This window comes from Podarcis tiliguerta, assembly GCF_965153285.1.
Source record: "Podarcis tiliguerta genome assembly, chromosome: 2".
In the NCBI taxonomy this organism is placed as follows: Eukaryota; Metazoa; Chordata; class Lepidosauria; order Squamata; family Lacertidae; genus Podarcis; species Podarcis tiliguerta.
The window spans coordinates 1902583-1918245 of record NC_139535.1 but is presented as its reverse complement, the minus strand read 5'-3'; the positions used below and the strand labels follow the sequence as shown (position 1 = coordinate 1918245).

The 15663-nt window shown below is 40.8% G+C and overlaps 1 protein-coding gene and 1 long non-coding RNA gene across 2 annotated transcripts in view; both read left to right on the top strand.

The window, feature by feature from the left end:
• Window positions 1-15663, top strand: part of LOC310671180 — a 108575-nt gene that overhangs the window by 43498 nt on the left and 49414 nt on the right. The gene's annotated exons all lie outside the window — the stretch shown is intronic.
• LOC310672764 (vomeronasal type-2 receptor 26-like) lies at window positions 2622-14677 on the top strand (the record flags this gene model as incomplete). Its single annotated transcript, XM_083430416.1, has 5 exons — window positions 2622-2857; window positions 3475-3766; window positions 10425-11486; window positions 12230-12356; window positions 13779-14677. The coding sequence occupies 5 exons, from the start codon at window positions 2622-2624 to the stop codon at window positions 14675-14677; spliced, it is 2616 nt and encodes an 871-aa protein (XP_083286542.1).

Below are 15663 nucleotides of genomic sequence, written 5' to 3'. Positions count from 1 at the left end.
CAAAAAGAACTTAGCTAAATTAGAAAGAAAGTGACTACGTAAGGGATATAGGTAAAAGGTCTTATGGGAATATAAATATAAATGATGATGATGATGATGATGATGATGTCCCCACAATCTCAACTGGAGTAAAACTGCTCATGACCCATAGCAGGATTTCATAAGCTGCTTAAGACGTTGCAAACTGAATTGTTAAAGTACCTTTGCTGCTTTGCATGTGTGATCTCTCGTGCTGTTTCCTTCCAATTTCTTCCCTGTATTACAGACTCTAATTCTTGAAGTAAAATCTCCTTTTATGACATTATTTCTGGTGTCTCCCTGTATGTTCTTAATAACTGACAAGGCATTCACCAGTCTAGCATCTGTAGTCTGCAGTCAGACATCTCAGTTTGATTAATCTCACACCAACAGAGGGATGACCCTGCACAACAAACAACAAAAAGTCCTTCTCCACCGTACCCCTCAATGAGGCTGCTTCAGTAAAGAGAAATTGATGGGGATTAGGAGTGTAACATTGTGTTACAACCATATAAACCCAAATTCTGGTGCTAAAAATAAATGTGAGCATGTGCTCAGAGGTATCCTGGGCCTTAGTTCTGAATTACGCATTGGGAGATTGCTGCAGAAATCAGCTCCAATGTGCTTACAGGTTTCCTTGGCGTATCTGTTTGGCTGATGTGAGAACAGGATGCTGGACTACATTAGCCTCATTCATCCCAACATAGGTGCAGGGCTCATATCATGTTCTTATGATGCCCCTCCCCATAGTCATTATTTTGCACCAGGGTCTGGTTGAGCTAGAAGCTTGGTTAAAGCAAAGTAGGCCCTGAGAGTCTAATAGTGATAGAAGGGGCAGAGTTGAGAATTTCATCTTAACTGAGACCTCCCATTATTGCTTGCTTGGCCCACCTGCCATATCCAGCAGCACAGCTGATAATGGATGGGGTCCAAAAGGGACACAAAGTGCACAGAATGAAGAAATGGCACCTAGTGGTCAGCAGCAGAACAAGCAGCTTAATGCAGAGCCAAACAGCAATAAGAGAAGGGGAGAGAAAATGGCCCTCTCCTCCCTATAAAGGACCAGGGTGTTTAGCATATGAATATTTGCAATAGGTGGTCATTTTTCTAAGGAATGTGAAATGGATCCAATTCCAAGTTACTGGGGAAGATATACAAAAACAAGACATGGCATGTTCACACCTGATGAAAACCCATTCAGCAAAAGGAAGAAGAATTGTGGGAAGTTTAGGGTGGTCCAGCATTGGAGATGTCAGACCCTCCTACCGTGGGGGCGATGTGTGACGTCTTTTATTGAAAGATTTAGTACTCTTGTTGGTTTTTGAAATTCATTGCGTAAGCCTATTTCATAGAATCATAGAATGTTAAGAGTTGGAAGGGACCCAAAGGTCATCTAGTCCAAATCCTTGCAATGCAGGGATATCAGCTAAGGCAGTCAGAGCATGTGGCCCTCCAACCTCTGTTTAAAAACCTTCAGCAAAGGAGAGTCCCCAACCTCCTGAGGGAGACTCTTCCACTGTCTAACAGCTCTTAGTGTCAGAAAGTTTTTCCGTCTGTCTAGTGGGAATCTCCTTTCCTGCAACTTGAAGCCATTGGTTTGAGTCCTACCTTCCAGGAGAAAACAAGCTTGCTTGTGAAAGTTTGTTGGGTCGTATATCTTTTGACCCACTGAGTCTGCTGCAATGGCTTGGCAGTAAATTTGATTTATTGCCACTCCAACAACCTTCCAATGGTGCCCACACGCTTCCACTCCGTGCACTGCCACTCTCTCAGTTGCCGGGTAATAGCGGTGTTCACACGCTGCATCAAATGGGTTGTTGTGTCAACGTGATGTCCTCAATAACGCAGCTCGACACCAGTGCTTCTAATCCAAACCTCTTTATTTAGTAGCACACAAAACAGAAAAGAAAACCTGCAGAATCTGGTTGACCATTGTGAGAACAGGTTGCTGGACTTTGTGGGCCTTTGGCCTGGTCCAGTATGAAGGCTCTTCTGATGTCAATCAGGTTCTGCCAACATCACCTTTACCCTTGAAGATTTGTGACAGCCTGCTGAGTAAACATGTTTTCTCCTGCTCTGCACCTGCTCCTATAAAGTTTCAGGGGAGAACTTTCTTTCCTTAACAATCATCAGAATCACAGTGATCAATTTTTATTCTTTCCTGAGTCCAAGGAACGCCCACCCCTCCGCTTGAATATTGCCTTTGGGACCAATGAGGTAAATATCATAATTAAGAGCAGCAGGAAGTTGTTTATTCAACTCTGCCTGAAAGGTTGGATGTATAAAATATATATTGCGCCACAAAATCCTGGGGGCCAGATATAGAGCAGGTGAAGTGAAAAGGTACATCTGTGTGATGCTGCATTCTAGATCAGTAATTTTGACTGACTGGCTTTCCAGCAAGGGGACATCCTCAGCCCCGCAGAAATTGCACCCTCTCACCTTCTTGGTGCAAAATAAATGCTCCACCACTGAACCATCACCCTATAGCTCTGAGACCAGAACTGGACACCTCCCTTTATTTGTCAATTCACTGCAATCTCTGATTTGCAAGAATTTGGAGCTTATTAAAACCAGCAACTAGTATTTGGTGGAACAGCAATATGGAAAGTGTAGCAGGTAGACCCAGAATGATAACACTCCTCCTGTTGCTGCCTCTAGCAACCAACGGGGTGCAGCTGAGGGAAAAATGCCCACTGAATCCAATCAAGGAAGAAATATTGGCTTCAAATTTTTACTGGCTAGCAGACCACCTCATTAGTGGAGTCACATCTCCAAGATACTTTAATATTCAATATCCTTTCACCTTTTCCAGCACCCCTGTCAGCAGACTTGACTCGTAAGTTTGATTTATTTCTGCTTCCTACCTCCTCTCCATTTCCCATGATACACTTGTTTTCTGTCACTCTTTCGCATTTTCATTTTATTTCATTAATTTTTTCAAATAATTCTTTGTGTCTGTTCAGTTGGAAGGAAGCCATGTTTCAAAGCAATTTATAATGCATTTTAAGTAATTAGTAGTAGTTTTGACATGTACTGCTCTCCAAAGCATAACTTGTTTTCTAAAGGGTTGGAAGTGTTGTGGGTTGTTTTTGAGTTGCAGGTTTTCTGTAGGAACTGAAATGTAAGCACAATTCTTTTCTCCATGCACAACAAATTCTGTGCTACTGCAAATTGTAAATGTCTGCTGTGCTTAGTCACTTGCAATGCAGCCTGGGGGTCAATTTGGCTCAAGGGAGTTTTGGTAAGTCATCAGAAATGAGGCTGATTTGTGTTCTGGTCTTTCCTCCATCCTCCCCCCTTGCAACAAAATACTGCTGACACAGGTACAGGTAGACCTATGTCTCACTTTGCTCTACTTCCTCGACTCTTTTCCTAGTTGCTTTGATTAATACAAAATAATAATAATGTGACTTTCATTTCACTGAATAACTGTGCGAAACACTTATTTCACAGCTTTGTGGATCGGAAGAACTCACACATTATTTCCTTCTCCCTTGCTGTTCGGGATATTAATCATAATCCTGGTCTCTTACCCAACATCACCCTGGGCTACAGCATCTATGATACCTATTCTAAGGGAAGACTGACTTCTGAGTGCATGACAGACCTGCTTGCTGGTGGGAAAATCAATATTCCAAACTACAGCTGTGGGAAACAGAAAAGGCTGCTAGCTGTTCTTGAAAAGAGTGAATTTGACATCTCCACACACATTGCAAGCATGTTGGGCATCTACAAGATCCCACAGGTAATCTATTGGCCCAAGTGAAACACACCTGACAACATTAGCCACATGGTTGTTGTTGCTGCTGCTGTTAGCATCTGTCTGTCTTGAAAGACAATGGAGTGAGCCTCTGGGATGAAGTCAAACCACTGTGTTAGCAGTATCTAAGTGACCTCCACAGTGTGCAAGCCTGGGCAGTGCGTACGGAGGTCCTGGGCTGCCCCCTCAGCCTCACTGCTGTGCTCCAAAGGAAAGCAGAGCAATAGATTTGGCACAAACTTGGCTGCAGGAGTTGCTGGAAGGAGGCAAGCAAAGCACCACTCAGCTGACTCCTTAGACTTTTCTGCTCCCAGATTTTGGAGGGTATGAAGGGTGACGGAACTCCCTTGCGGTTGAGGACAGGCCCCTTTCCTCCTTTCTTTCTAGGGCCTACTCAACATTTTTCTTTCAGCAGACATTTTAATTAAATTTGGTTATAGTGCTTTACCTTCTTGGTTGTTGTTTTTTGAATCTTTCTTAACTGCATAGAGAATTTTGCCATAAATCGGTATAAGAATTGCTTAATATTTTTAAAAACAATATTGTCCCGTCCCCCCAGTTCATTTTATTGGTTTCTGGTTTCTTTAGACATATATTCATCATATCACATTGTAACAACTTCATTTTGCTGAAATTAAACATATATTTTAAAAACCTAATAAAAGAAAAACACACAAAATACATACTTGTTTATTTGATTCATTTGTAATCCATTTGTATTTGACTTCCTTCCCCTTCTTACTTGGGTCCTCAGTTTTATTTAATTGACTGCCCCTCCTAACACGGCCATTTATCCAGTCAACTAGTTCCTTTTTTGTTTGTTTGTTTTTTCCTTACAGGAGTTATTCTAAACCGGTCAAAAATTTTAATTCTCCATAATGGTCTTTCAAATATTGTTTGAATATATTCCAATCATTTTTAAATTTTTGTATTGTTTGATCTCTTATCTGACCTGTCAGCTTGTCCAATTCCGCATACTCCATTAATTTGATCAACCAATCTCTCTTTGTCAGTAAGGTCTCCATTTTCCAATTGTGGGCAATTAAGACTCTTGCTGTCATGGTGGCATACATAAATACTTTCTTAAAGTCTCTTGGAATTTCATTCCCAATGATCCCTAAGAGGAATGCTTTGGGCTTTTCAGGGAATGAGATTTAAAACATCTTTTTAAATTTGTTATAGATTACTTCCCAAAATTCTCTCATCTTTTTGCATGTCCACGTGATATGTTGTGCCCACCACTTCTTTACATTTCCAACACTTGTCCAAATTTTTTATTATATACAGTAAAGCAAATCTACTCTGTGTTAAATGCCACCTATAGAACATCTTCATATAGTTCTCCTTAATAGTGTAGCATTCTGTGAACTTAAGGTCCTCCTTCCATAATTTTCCCCACTCTGACCCTGTATATTATGACCCAAGTCCACTGCCCACTCATAGCTGATTTAACTTCCTCATCCTTTACTGACCATGTTGATCTTTCTTACAGCCATAGCTTCCATTGGTGACAGCCACCATGGTGTTTTCTGCTCCAAGATACTCTTATTTTTTACCCAAACTCCGTATAGAGATCTTCTTATTACGCGTTTCATAAATTCTCTATGAACTCTTGCTTTCTTGTACCAGAGATAGGCGTGCCAGCCAAAACGGTTATCTGGCCTGCCAGATAAATTTTGTTATTTCCTCCTGCCCAATTTTAAAATGTCTTGTACTTCCTGCTACTGGGATGTTGTTGCTGTTGTTTAGTCGTTTAGTCGTGCCCGACTCTTCGTGACCCCATGGACCAGAGCACGCCAGGCACTTCTGTCTTCCACTGCCTCCCGCTGTTTGGTCAAACTCATGCTGGTAGCTTCGAGAACACTATCCAACCATCTCGTCCTCTGTCGTCCCCTTCTCCTTGTGCCCTCCATCTTTCCCAGCATCAGGGTCTTTTCCAGCGAGTCTTCTCTTCTCATGAGGTGGCCAGAGTATTGGAGCCTCAGCTTCACGATCTGTCCTTCCAGTGAGCACTCAGGGCTGATTTCCTTAAGAATGGATAGGTTTGATCTTCTTGCAGTCCATGGGACCCTCAAGAGACAATATTTTAGGCAAAACATTCATTTTTATCATTGAAATCCTACCCCAGAGTGACAATTTTAATCAATCCCATATTTTCGAGTTTCTTTTTACAGTGGTACCTCGGGTTAAGTACTTAATTCTTTCCGGAGGTCTGTACTTAACCTGAAACTGTTCTTAACCTGAAGCACCACTTTAGCTAATGTGGCCTCCTGCTGCCGCACCACTGCTGCACAATTTCTGTTCTCATCCTGAAGCAAAGTTCTTAACCTGAAGTACTATTTCTGGGTTAGCGGAGTCTGTAACCTGAAGCGTATGTAACCTGAAGCGTATGTAACCCGAGGTACCATGTGTTGTTGTTGTTGTTGTTTAGTCGTTCAGTCGTGTCCGACTCTTCGTGATCCCATGGACCAGAGCACGCCAGGCACTCCTGTCTTCCACTGCCACCCGCAGTTTGGTCAGATTCATGTTTGTAGCTTCGAGAACACTGTCTAACCATCTCGTCCTCTGTCGTCCCCTTCTCCTTGTGCCCTCCATCTTTCCCAACATCAGGGTCTTTTCCAGTGAGTCTTCTCTTCTCATGAGGTGGCCAAAGTATTGGAGCCTCAGCTTCACGTTCTGTCCTTCCAGTGAGCACTCAGGGCTGATTTCCTTAAGAATGGATGCATTTGATCTTCTTGCAGTCCATGGGACTCTCAAGAGTCTCCTGCAGCACCATAATTCAAAAGCGTCAATTCTTCGGCGATCAGCCTTCTTTATGGTCCAGCTCTCACTTCCATACATCACTACTGGGAAAACCATAGCTTTTACTATACGGGAGGTACCATGTATCTCTCTCCAAATTGGTATGTAATTATCTTTATACAAATTTATATTTTTAGCAAAATATTATCTTTATACAAATTTATATTTCTAACATCTTGGTTTTGTCTTTATTTAATTTAAAACCTGCTACTGACCCAAATTCATTAATCTTCTCTTTGACTGCTGGAACACTTTCACCTGGATTCTCCATTGTTATTATCAAGTCATTGGTGAATGCCTTTACCTTCTAGGCCCTACTTCAAACCACTATTCCGCTTATACTTTTTTCTTTTCTGATGTTCCTATTTAGAATCCCCAACACTAATATGAATAATAATGAGGATAAAGGACATTCTTGTCTCATTCCTTTCTTAATGTCACAGTTCTTTGTTAAATTGTTATTAATAATTAATTTAGCTCTTTGCTGTGAGTATATTGCATTTATACCGTTACAAAAGTTTTCTCCTGCTCCTATCATTTTTAAGGTTGTCTTCATAAATTCCCAAGAGACGTTATCAAATGCCTTTTCTGCATTGATAAATAGCAACGCCGCCTGTTTGTCATTTCTTGCTTCTAGATACTCTAAGATGTTTATCATGCGTCTTACATTATTTTTCATATGATGACCTGGAAGAAATCCTGCCTGATCCTCATGGATATAGTTTTTCAGTATACATTTTTAATCTACTCACTAAGATGTCTGTGAAGATTTTGTAATCATTATTGAGTAGTGAAATGGGTCTGTAGTTTTTAATAGCTGTTGCCTCTGTTCCCTTTGGAATCAGAGTTATGTAGGCCTCCCCCGTGATCCTGGCAATTTTCCTGTGTTTAAGATGTTATTAGCTACTTCTTTAAATGGTAATGCCAGTAGTTCTAACTTTTTATAATATTTGGCTGGCAATCCATCTGGCCCCGGAGCTTTCATTGCCTGCTGTATTTCTTTTTCATTGCCGGCTGTATTTCCATCATCCTAATTGGGACATTTAGCTGGTCTGCTTCCTCCTTTGAGAGCTTCTAGAGTTTATTTTGATTTAGAAACTCGTCCATTCTTTCTTGATTTTCTTTACCATTTTTGTAGTGTTCTCTGAAGTATGTCAAGAAACTGTTATTTATATTTTTTGGGGTTCCTCATTTTTTTCTCTGTCAATCAATTTATTAATCAGTTTTTCACTTTGTTCCTTCTTTAATTGCCACGCCAACAGTTTACCAGATTTACTTGCAAATTAAAAAAAAAAAATGTTTTAACATTTTTATCTTCCATTCTATTTCCTAATTCAATATCATTGATAGTTGAATTTGGAGCATTTTAATATTCTTTTTCATTTTTTATCTCTTCTAATATTTCCATTTTTTCTTTTTATTTCAGTTTCTTCTGAATTGCATTCTGTTGAATGAAAAACCCTCTCATAAATGCTTTCCCTGTCTCCCAAACAATCTTAATATCAGTTCCCTTGTTAAATTATATTTGAAAAATTCTTCTAAAGCTTTATTGGCTTTTTGAATTGTTCCTTCATCATTGAAAAATGCTTCATTTATCCTCCATCTTCTCTGCCCTCTTTCTTTCCCCTTCATTAATAGGGACACTGAATTGTGATCTGATAGGGACTTTGGAGCAATTCAATTTTTTTCATGCTTAATGTTAATTCATTTGAGATCCACATTCCATCTGGCCTGCTGGCAGTACTGGTTTGGCTTGGAGTGGTACATGAATTCCGTTACCCTTGGGTGTTTGAACTTCCAAGCGTCTTCTAGATTAAAAGTTTCTATTAACTGGGGGAAAAGATTGAGGTAGTCTTCCTGTTTTGTTATCTACACTTCTCTGTGTTCTATCATGTTTGAGAGAAACAACTCCATTCAAATCTCCTAGGGAAATTATTTTCTCCTCCATATAATCTAACATTTTTTCTTCCAGGTGTTTAAAGAAATCAGCTTTATTCTCATTGGGTGCATATACCCCTATCACCACTAATTTTCCTCCTTGTGCCTTTACTTGAATTATTACGATCCTTCCCTCCTCATCTTTAAAAAGTATTTTTTGGGTTAAGTTTGGGTTTGACATAAATGACTACGCCTCTCTTCTTGCTCTTATCTGATGAGATAAATTCTGCTTTTTATTGATCAAACCCTTCTGTGCTTCCTGGAGACATATTATGTCTAATTTGTTTTTCATTAAGATATAGTCCACTCTGTTCCATTTTGACTTATTATACAGACCATTTACATTCCATGTTGTAATTTTAAGATCCATCCTTTGTTTTAATTTAATTTCTACAGTGAGGTATGGTCCTCTATTGACTCTCGCTCTTCTTCTACCTGATTACTCTCCCTCTCTTCCACTACCTCCTCTTCCTCCACCCCTGTTCTCTTTTGATTCCAAATGCTTACTGTAACTTCTAGCAAATCTTTCCGCTTTCTCCACCATCTTAAGCCTTTGGTCAGAAATTTATAATTCTGCCTTTTTTAAAGCAACATCTCTAGGACTTGTCTCAGAATAATTATATTTTTCTTGTCTATGCGGAGCCTTTTTTGTAGTTTGTTTGGAGGATCCAATCTCTTAGAGCTACAGAGTTTAGACATACTAAACAATCATCTGGCCACTTGTTTGCCTTTGCTGTGTTGGAGGTGACTCTGATAGCTTTATCAATCATACTATGCTATGTCCTCTTCCTGAAGCACCAACCACTGTGCAATTTCTTTTATCAGTCTCTCAGTAATGTTCTCATTCTGCTCTTCCTCTATCCCTCTAAAATGTAGAGTCATCTGCCTTTGTTGGAGTTTCAGAATAGCTTTTGAATCTAGGGTTGCTTCCTGAACCTCTCTCAATTCTCCATTTTCTTCTTTAAATTTATCTTGAAACTTCTTCCTCCCAAATTAGTAACTGGAATGCAAGCCCCTCCACATCACCTCCACAGAAATAAAGTACAACATACACTCTCAGAGTGTCCTTTTAAGTCCACCTTAGGTTGCTCATGTCAACCTTTAGTCCTCTTCAACCTCTTGGATGGTCTAATCCAAATAGCGATTGTCTTATTTTCTTATTTTCCTCCTTTCGTCACTCCTCTCTCAGTCACTACTTTTCCACTCAGTTCTTTGCCCTTCACTTCACACCTTTCTTACAGTTTGTTGTCTTCTTGCCAAACTGTTTTCCTCTTTGTTTTCCTCTCCCACACTTTTGTTCTCACAGTCCTTCCTTTGGCATCTTGTCTTCTGTTGTTTGCTTTTTCCTTGCCAATTGTTTCCAGCCCTTCTGGCTCTCCCTGTTTTCCCTAATGTGGGTCAAGCTGAGCCTGCTTTGATATGTTGAATCACTTTCTTGCTTCACCTTTTCTTTCCTCCCCCTGTGGACATTGCTTCGGTTGTATTCTGTTGTATTGTCTCTAGTATGGCCACTGTCTTATACACTTTCACTTTAACTGTTCCTCCAGGGTTTGTTTTTTTCTGTCTTTCACTTTTGACATGTTCTTTAACCTCAGCTTTAATTTCCTTTCATTTATCCTGTATCTATAGTCCAGGCAGAGTACGTTTTACCAAGTCATAGAGGGCTTCCTTTTTACCCCCTTTCTTGATGCCAAATATATTTGTTCAGTTGGGGTTTCTTTTGTAAGGTTCCCTTTTTCACTCTATTACATTATGGGGATATGGAAATTTACCGCTTAAAATAATATTGTTTTATTTCCAAGAAAACATTGACGTTTCCACTGAATCTATCATATTTCACATAGAAGTATCCAGTCTTAATCCTGAAACAGAAGCCATCAATCTCTTTCCCTTTCCTCACCAGCTCAGTTATGGCTTTGCTCTTTCTGATAAATTCCAGTCCCCTTTTGTCTACCAAATGGCCCCAAACCAAGAAACGCAGTACCAGGGGATGGTCCAACTCCTCCTGCACTTCAGGTGGACGTGGGTCGGCCTCTTTGCTCCAGACAATGACAATGGAGAAAGCTTCCTGAGTACCTTGACACCTCTAATGAACAAAAGGGAAATTTGTGTTGCCTTCACACAAAGAGTACAACGAGAAACATGGCTATGGATACCCCATGAAGCACCTGCCCTGTGGAGACAAGTCAATGTATTTGTTTACTTTGCAGACTCTCAAAATGGACTTTACATAATCATTGAGGTACTGTCCTTACTTGAAAGGATACAAACTGGGGGGAAAGTCTGGATAACCACACTTCTTCAGAACAAAATTTTGTTACGTGATATAGACTGCCTTAAGTATACCCATGGCTCTTTGTTCTTTGTAATGAAGACCAAAAAAAGTATGAAAAAGGACTACTATGAGCCAATGTCCTTGGCTAGTCAACAGTATTCAGAAGAAGCATTTGATTGTTCCTATTCCAAGCATGCCTTGTCTGTGAGGGGTATGACCAAATGCAGAGAGAAGGATGATGTGAAGATGCTGCCCCAGGAAGAAATTGAAAAAATCCTGTCCCAAGACAGCTATGTGAATTACCTGAGTATCCAAACTGTGGCTCAAGCTTTAAATGTTGCATATTCATCCAGGTCAAAGAGGATGTTGATTGTGGGTGGAGGCAGCTTGGATCTTCAAAAGTTACAGCCATGGCAGGTATGTCGTTCTCATTTTCCAAACGGCAATTTGTTGTTGTCCCCCCCACAAACACACCTCTGGGATCACCAAGATATGGTCATTGGAAATTGTCTTGCACCAAGTCAGACCATTGGGGCACTGGCCGTTGACTTTGATATTGAGAATTGGGTGCTGTTTCCTAATAACACTCATGATAGAGTGAAAATTGGGAGAATAGAGAGACTAAAGTCCTCAAACTTGAAGTTCACCATTAACCCAGAAGCAATTGTGTGGCCCAAGTTATTCAAGAAGGTAGGAAAGATTGGACCTGTCATTTTATTAACTATGACATCTGCTATGCTCTAATAACATTTTGAATAATACATATGAGGCTTTGTCTGCAATCTTGTGGATACTTTCTTGAAGCTAAGTTCCACTTTTAATGGACCCTGCTCTTGAGTAAACATGTATAAAATTTCAAAGTAAATAAGAGAATTTCCAAAGCAGAGCAGAACACATTTCCCCAACTTGGTGACCTCCAAATATTGTGGACTACAACTCCCATGCACGCCAGCCAGCATTGTGCAAAGATATATAAGGGGCACCAGGTTGGGTAAGGCTAGAGTATAGGAAGGTACTCCACATTTGTTTCGGCATAGAGACATGGCACACAAGCAAACTGGGCACTAAATTCTGCACTGGGTGCAGACTTTGGAAGCAATGTCTCCATTGGCAGATGTGATGGCAACAGAGGGAGGATTTTTATTGCTGTTCATATGATGGTTTATGCCATGCTTATGTTTGTTTTTTAACTGTGAGATATCAATGTCAAGGCGGTGGGGAAGAAGAAGCACTGAAAATGTTTCTCTGCCTCGCACCTCTGCAAAAAACAAACAAAAATGTAACTGCCCCAAAAGAGGGCCTGGGGTCACTTGAGGTTATCAGAAGCAAATATCTCTTCTCTGGGATCCTTCCAAAATTCTATTATCTGTGTCCAAAGGCATAAATGCGCCTATCACTTTCTCCTTCGTGATCAATTTTCTCTTCATGCCTAGACCGTACCTCGTTCAAGATGCACAGAAAGCTGTCTCCCTGGATATTCCAGAAAAGTTCAGGAAGGGAAGCCGCCCTGCTGCTATGATTGTTCTCCCTGCTCAGAAGGGACCATCTCCACTCAGGAAGGTAGGAGAGGAACTCGGAGAAAATGGCCTTTGATGGGAGGATGGGGCAAATATTTGAGTCGGTCCAATCAAGATGTTAGTAATGGCCAGCACTTTTTTTCAGCCGGAACTCGTCAGAACTCTGTTCCGTCATCTGTCAGTTGGGCACCATTGCCATTCTAAGAGAACACTGGAGGCATTCATTTATGTTTTTAAAATTTTTAAATTCATTTTCCATAAAGTTGTACACAATAAACATAGCCATTTAAAAAACAAAAAACAAAAAGAGGTTCTTCCGAATCTTCAGACCTGCTTGCCTACCTCCATGGGTTCCATTTCTAAAGGTAGTAATTTGTACATTTTTGAAAGTAATTTCACATTATTTTCCAACAGATCTTTTTCAAACCTTGACATCTCTGTATCAAAACCTTTTTTTTTGAAGACATCATTTAATTGATGATACTGTAACCAATCTGTTAATAGCGCTCTAATGTCTTCAAACTTTTACAGTTTTAATTGATCTTTCACTTAGCAATTCTTTATAAATTTCCCAATCACCTCTCATATTAATTTTTTAACCAATATTGCTTCTAGCGGGGAGAGCCACAATGGTATTCTCCACTCTAGTAAATTTTTATATCTCTCCCAAACCTTGTAGATTGATTTTATTATCAAGCAGTTCAGGAATCCCTTATGTACTTTGGTTTTTCCATACCTTAAATATGCATGTCACCCGTACCTGTTATAATGACATTCTAAGTCTAATATATCAGTATTTTTTAACAGTATCCATTCCAGAAACAAGCATAGGAAGGATGCTTCATAACAAAACTTTGAGTCTGGCAAGGAGAAACCACCTCTTTCTTTGGAGTCTACCGACAGTTTATATTTTATCCTTGGTTTTCCCCTCTGCCAGATAAATTTAGATATAACTTTTTACCATTCTTTAAAGTGCCTTGCGCCACTGATCATGGGTATTGATTAAAGCAAAAATAACATTCCTGGTCCTGCCATGGAGTCAGTCAGCACCAGGGCTAGAGAGACCACCTGACTATTTCTGAGAGATCTCCAGCAGTTCAGGAATGGAGGCAGTGCCACACAATAATACTCCTCCGAGTTCCTTGGAGGAATCATAGAATTTTAATGCAATACGTGATTTTACAAATTATAATTCTAGCTTAACACATCTGCTTCTCAATATTTCAATATTACAAGAAGTGCCTTTATAGTGAGTGAGTCAAACTATTGATCCATTTAACCACAGTTGTTTAATCCAGGGGTCCAGAATTTTTTCTGGTATTTGCACTAGATCTTAATATCCCAGGTGAAAAAAGCAGGTGGATGCTGCTGCCAACCTGTCAATCACCAAATGCAACAGTGATGTCAGCAAATTTCAGGTGTGTGACTGATGTTAGGATACTGAAGGGTGTTTTCCTCTCTGCAGATGCTGATGAATGCACCAAATGTCCAGAAGATCAGCATCCAAATGAAGACCGAGATCAATGTGTCCCCAAAGTAATAACCTTCCTGTCCTATGAAGAAAGTTTGGGGGGCCTCCTGGCTTCCCTTGCCCTCCTCTTGTCCTTAGCCACATGTTTTGTGTTAGGAATCTTCATTAAATACAAGGAAACACCAATAGTCAAAGCCAACAACAGGGACCTCTCCTACATTCTCCTCATGTCTCTACTGCTCTCCTTTTTGTCCTCCTTCCTCTTCATTGGGAGGCCAAGGAACGTGGCCTGCCTTCTCCGTCAAACAGCCTTCTGCATCATCTTCTCAGCTGCTGTCTCTTCTGTCCTGGCAAAAACCATCACAGTGGTCCTTGCCTTCCTGGCCACTAAGCCAGGGAACAGGGTGAGGAGATGGCTGGGGAAGAGTTTGGCCCACTCCATTGTCATTTCCTGCTCCAGTGTACAAGTTCTCATCTGCACCATCTGGCTGGGGATCTCTCCTCCATTCCCAGACTTTGACCTGAGCTCCCAGCTTGGAGAGATCATTGTCCAATGCAACGAAGGCTCTGTTGCCATGTTTTATGGTTCTCTTGGCTACATGGGCTTCCTGGCTGCCATCTGCTTCACGGTGGCTTTCCTAGCCAGGAATCTGCCTGGGGCCTTTAACGAAGCCAAGCTGATCACCTTCAGCATGCTGGTCTTCTGCAGTGTTTGGGTGTCCTTTGTGCCCACCTACCTGAGCACAAAGGGAAAATTTATGGTAGCCGTGCAGATCTTCTCTATCTTGGCCTCCAGTGCTGGGCTTCTGGGCTGCATCTTCATTCCCAAATGCCACATTATTATACTGAGGCCTGATTTGAACATGAGGGAGCACCTGACAAGAAAAAACTAAACATGCCATTTGATCAATAGCTCTAGATATAGCATAAAATTGTACAGCTAGAAGTCCCAGCCAGAATTTCAACTAGATTTAAGCTACTCCTTACCCATAGCAGGAGTTCAAAATATGCTTAAGAAGTTGCAAACTGAATTGCTAAAGTGCAAAATGAACTTAGCTATATTAGAAGAAAAATGATACTAAACTGGCTACATAAGGGATATCAGTAAAGATCTTAAGGGAATCTGATACTACTACTACTACTACTACTACTACTACAACTATTTTATTTATTTCTCCAGCGACTCTGGGCATCTTACAGCACATATTGAGACTTAATAAAGCATTAAGCATTAAACTTCCTGATACAGAGCTGCTTCTGGTGTCTTCTAAAAGTTATTTAGTTCTTTATCGCCTTGACATCTGAGGGGGGAGGGTGTTCCACAAGGAGGGTGCAACAGCCGAGAAGGCCATCTGCCTTCTTCTCTGTAACTCTTGCTTCTTGCAATGAGGGACCCAGCAGAAGGCTCTCCAAGGAGAACCTCAGTGTCCAGGTTTGCGATGGGGTGGAGACACTCCTTCAGGTATACAGGGCTGAGGCTGTCAAAGGCTTTCAAGGTCAGCACCAACACTTTGAATTGTGCTCAGAAATGTACTGGGAGCCAGTGAAGACACTTTAGGACCAATGGTACATTGTCTTGGTGGCCACTTCCAGGCACCAATCTAGCTGCCGCATTGTGGATTAGTTGTAGTCACTGAATCTCCTTCAAGGGTAACTCCATGTAAAGCACATTGTAGTAGTCCAAGCAGGAGATCACCAGGGCCTGCACCTCTCTGGGGGAAACAGTCTGCAGGCAGGTAGGGTCTCAGCCGGTATCTACAAAGTTGATACACATTTATAAATAGTTTATGAGAAGAGAGATGGTTTGGGCAAATGACTCTTGATGAGAATCAAAAATGAAAGGCTGGTAGAAACTAAGAACATGGAAGGATATGACTGA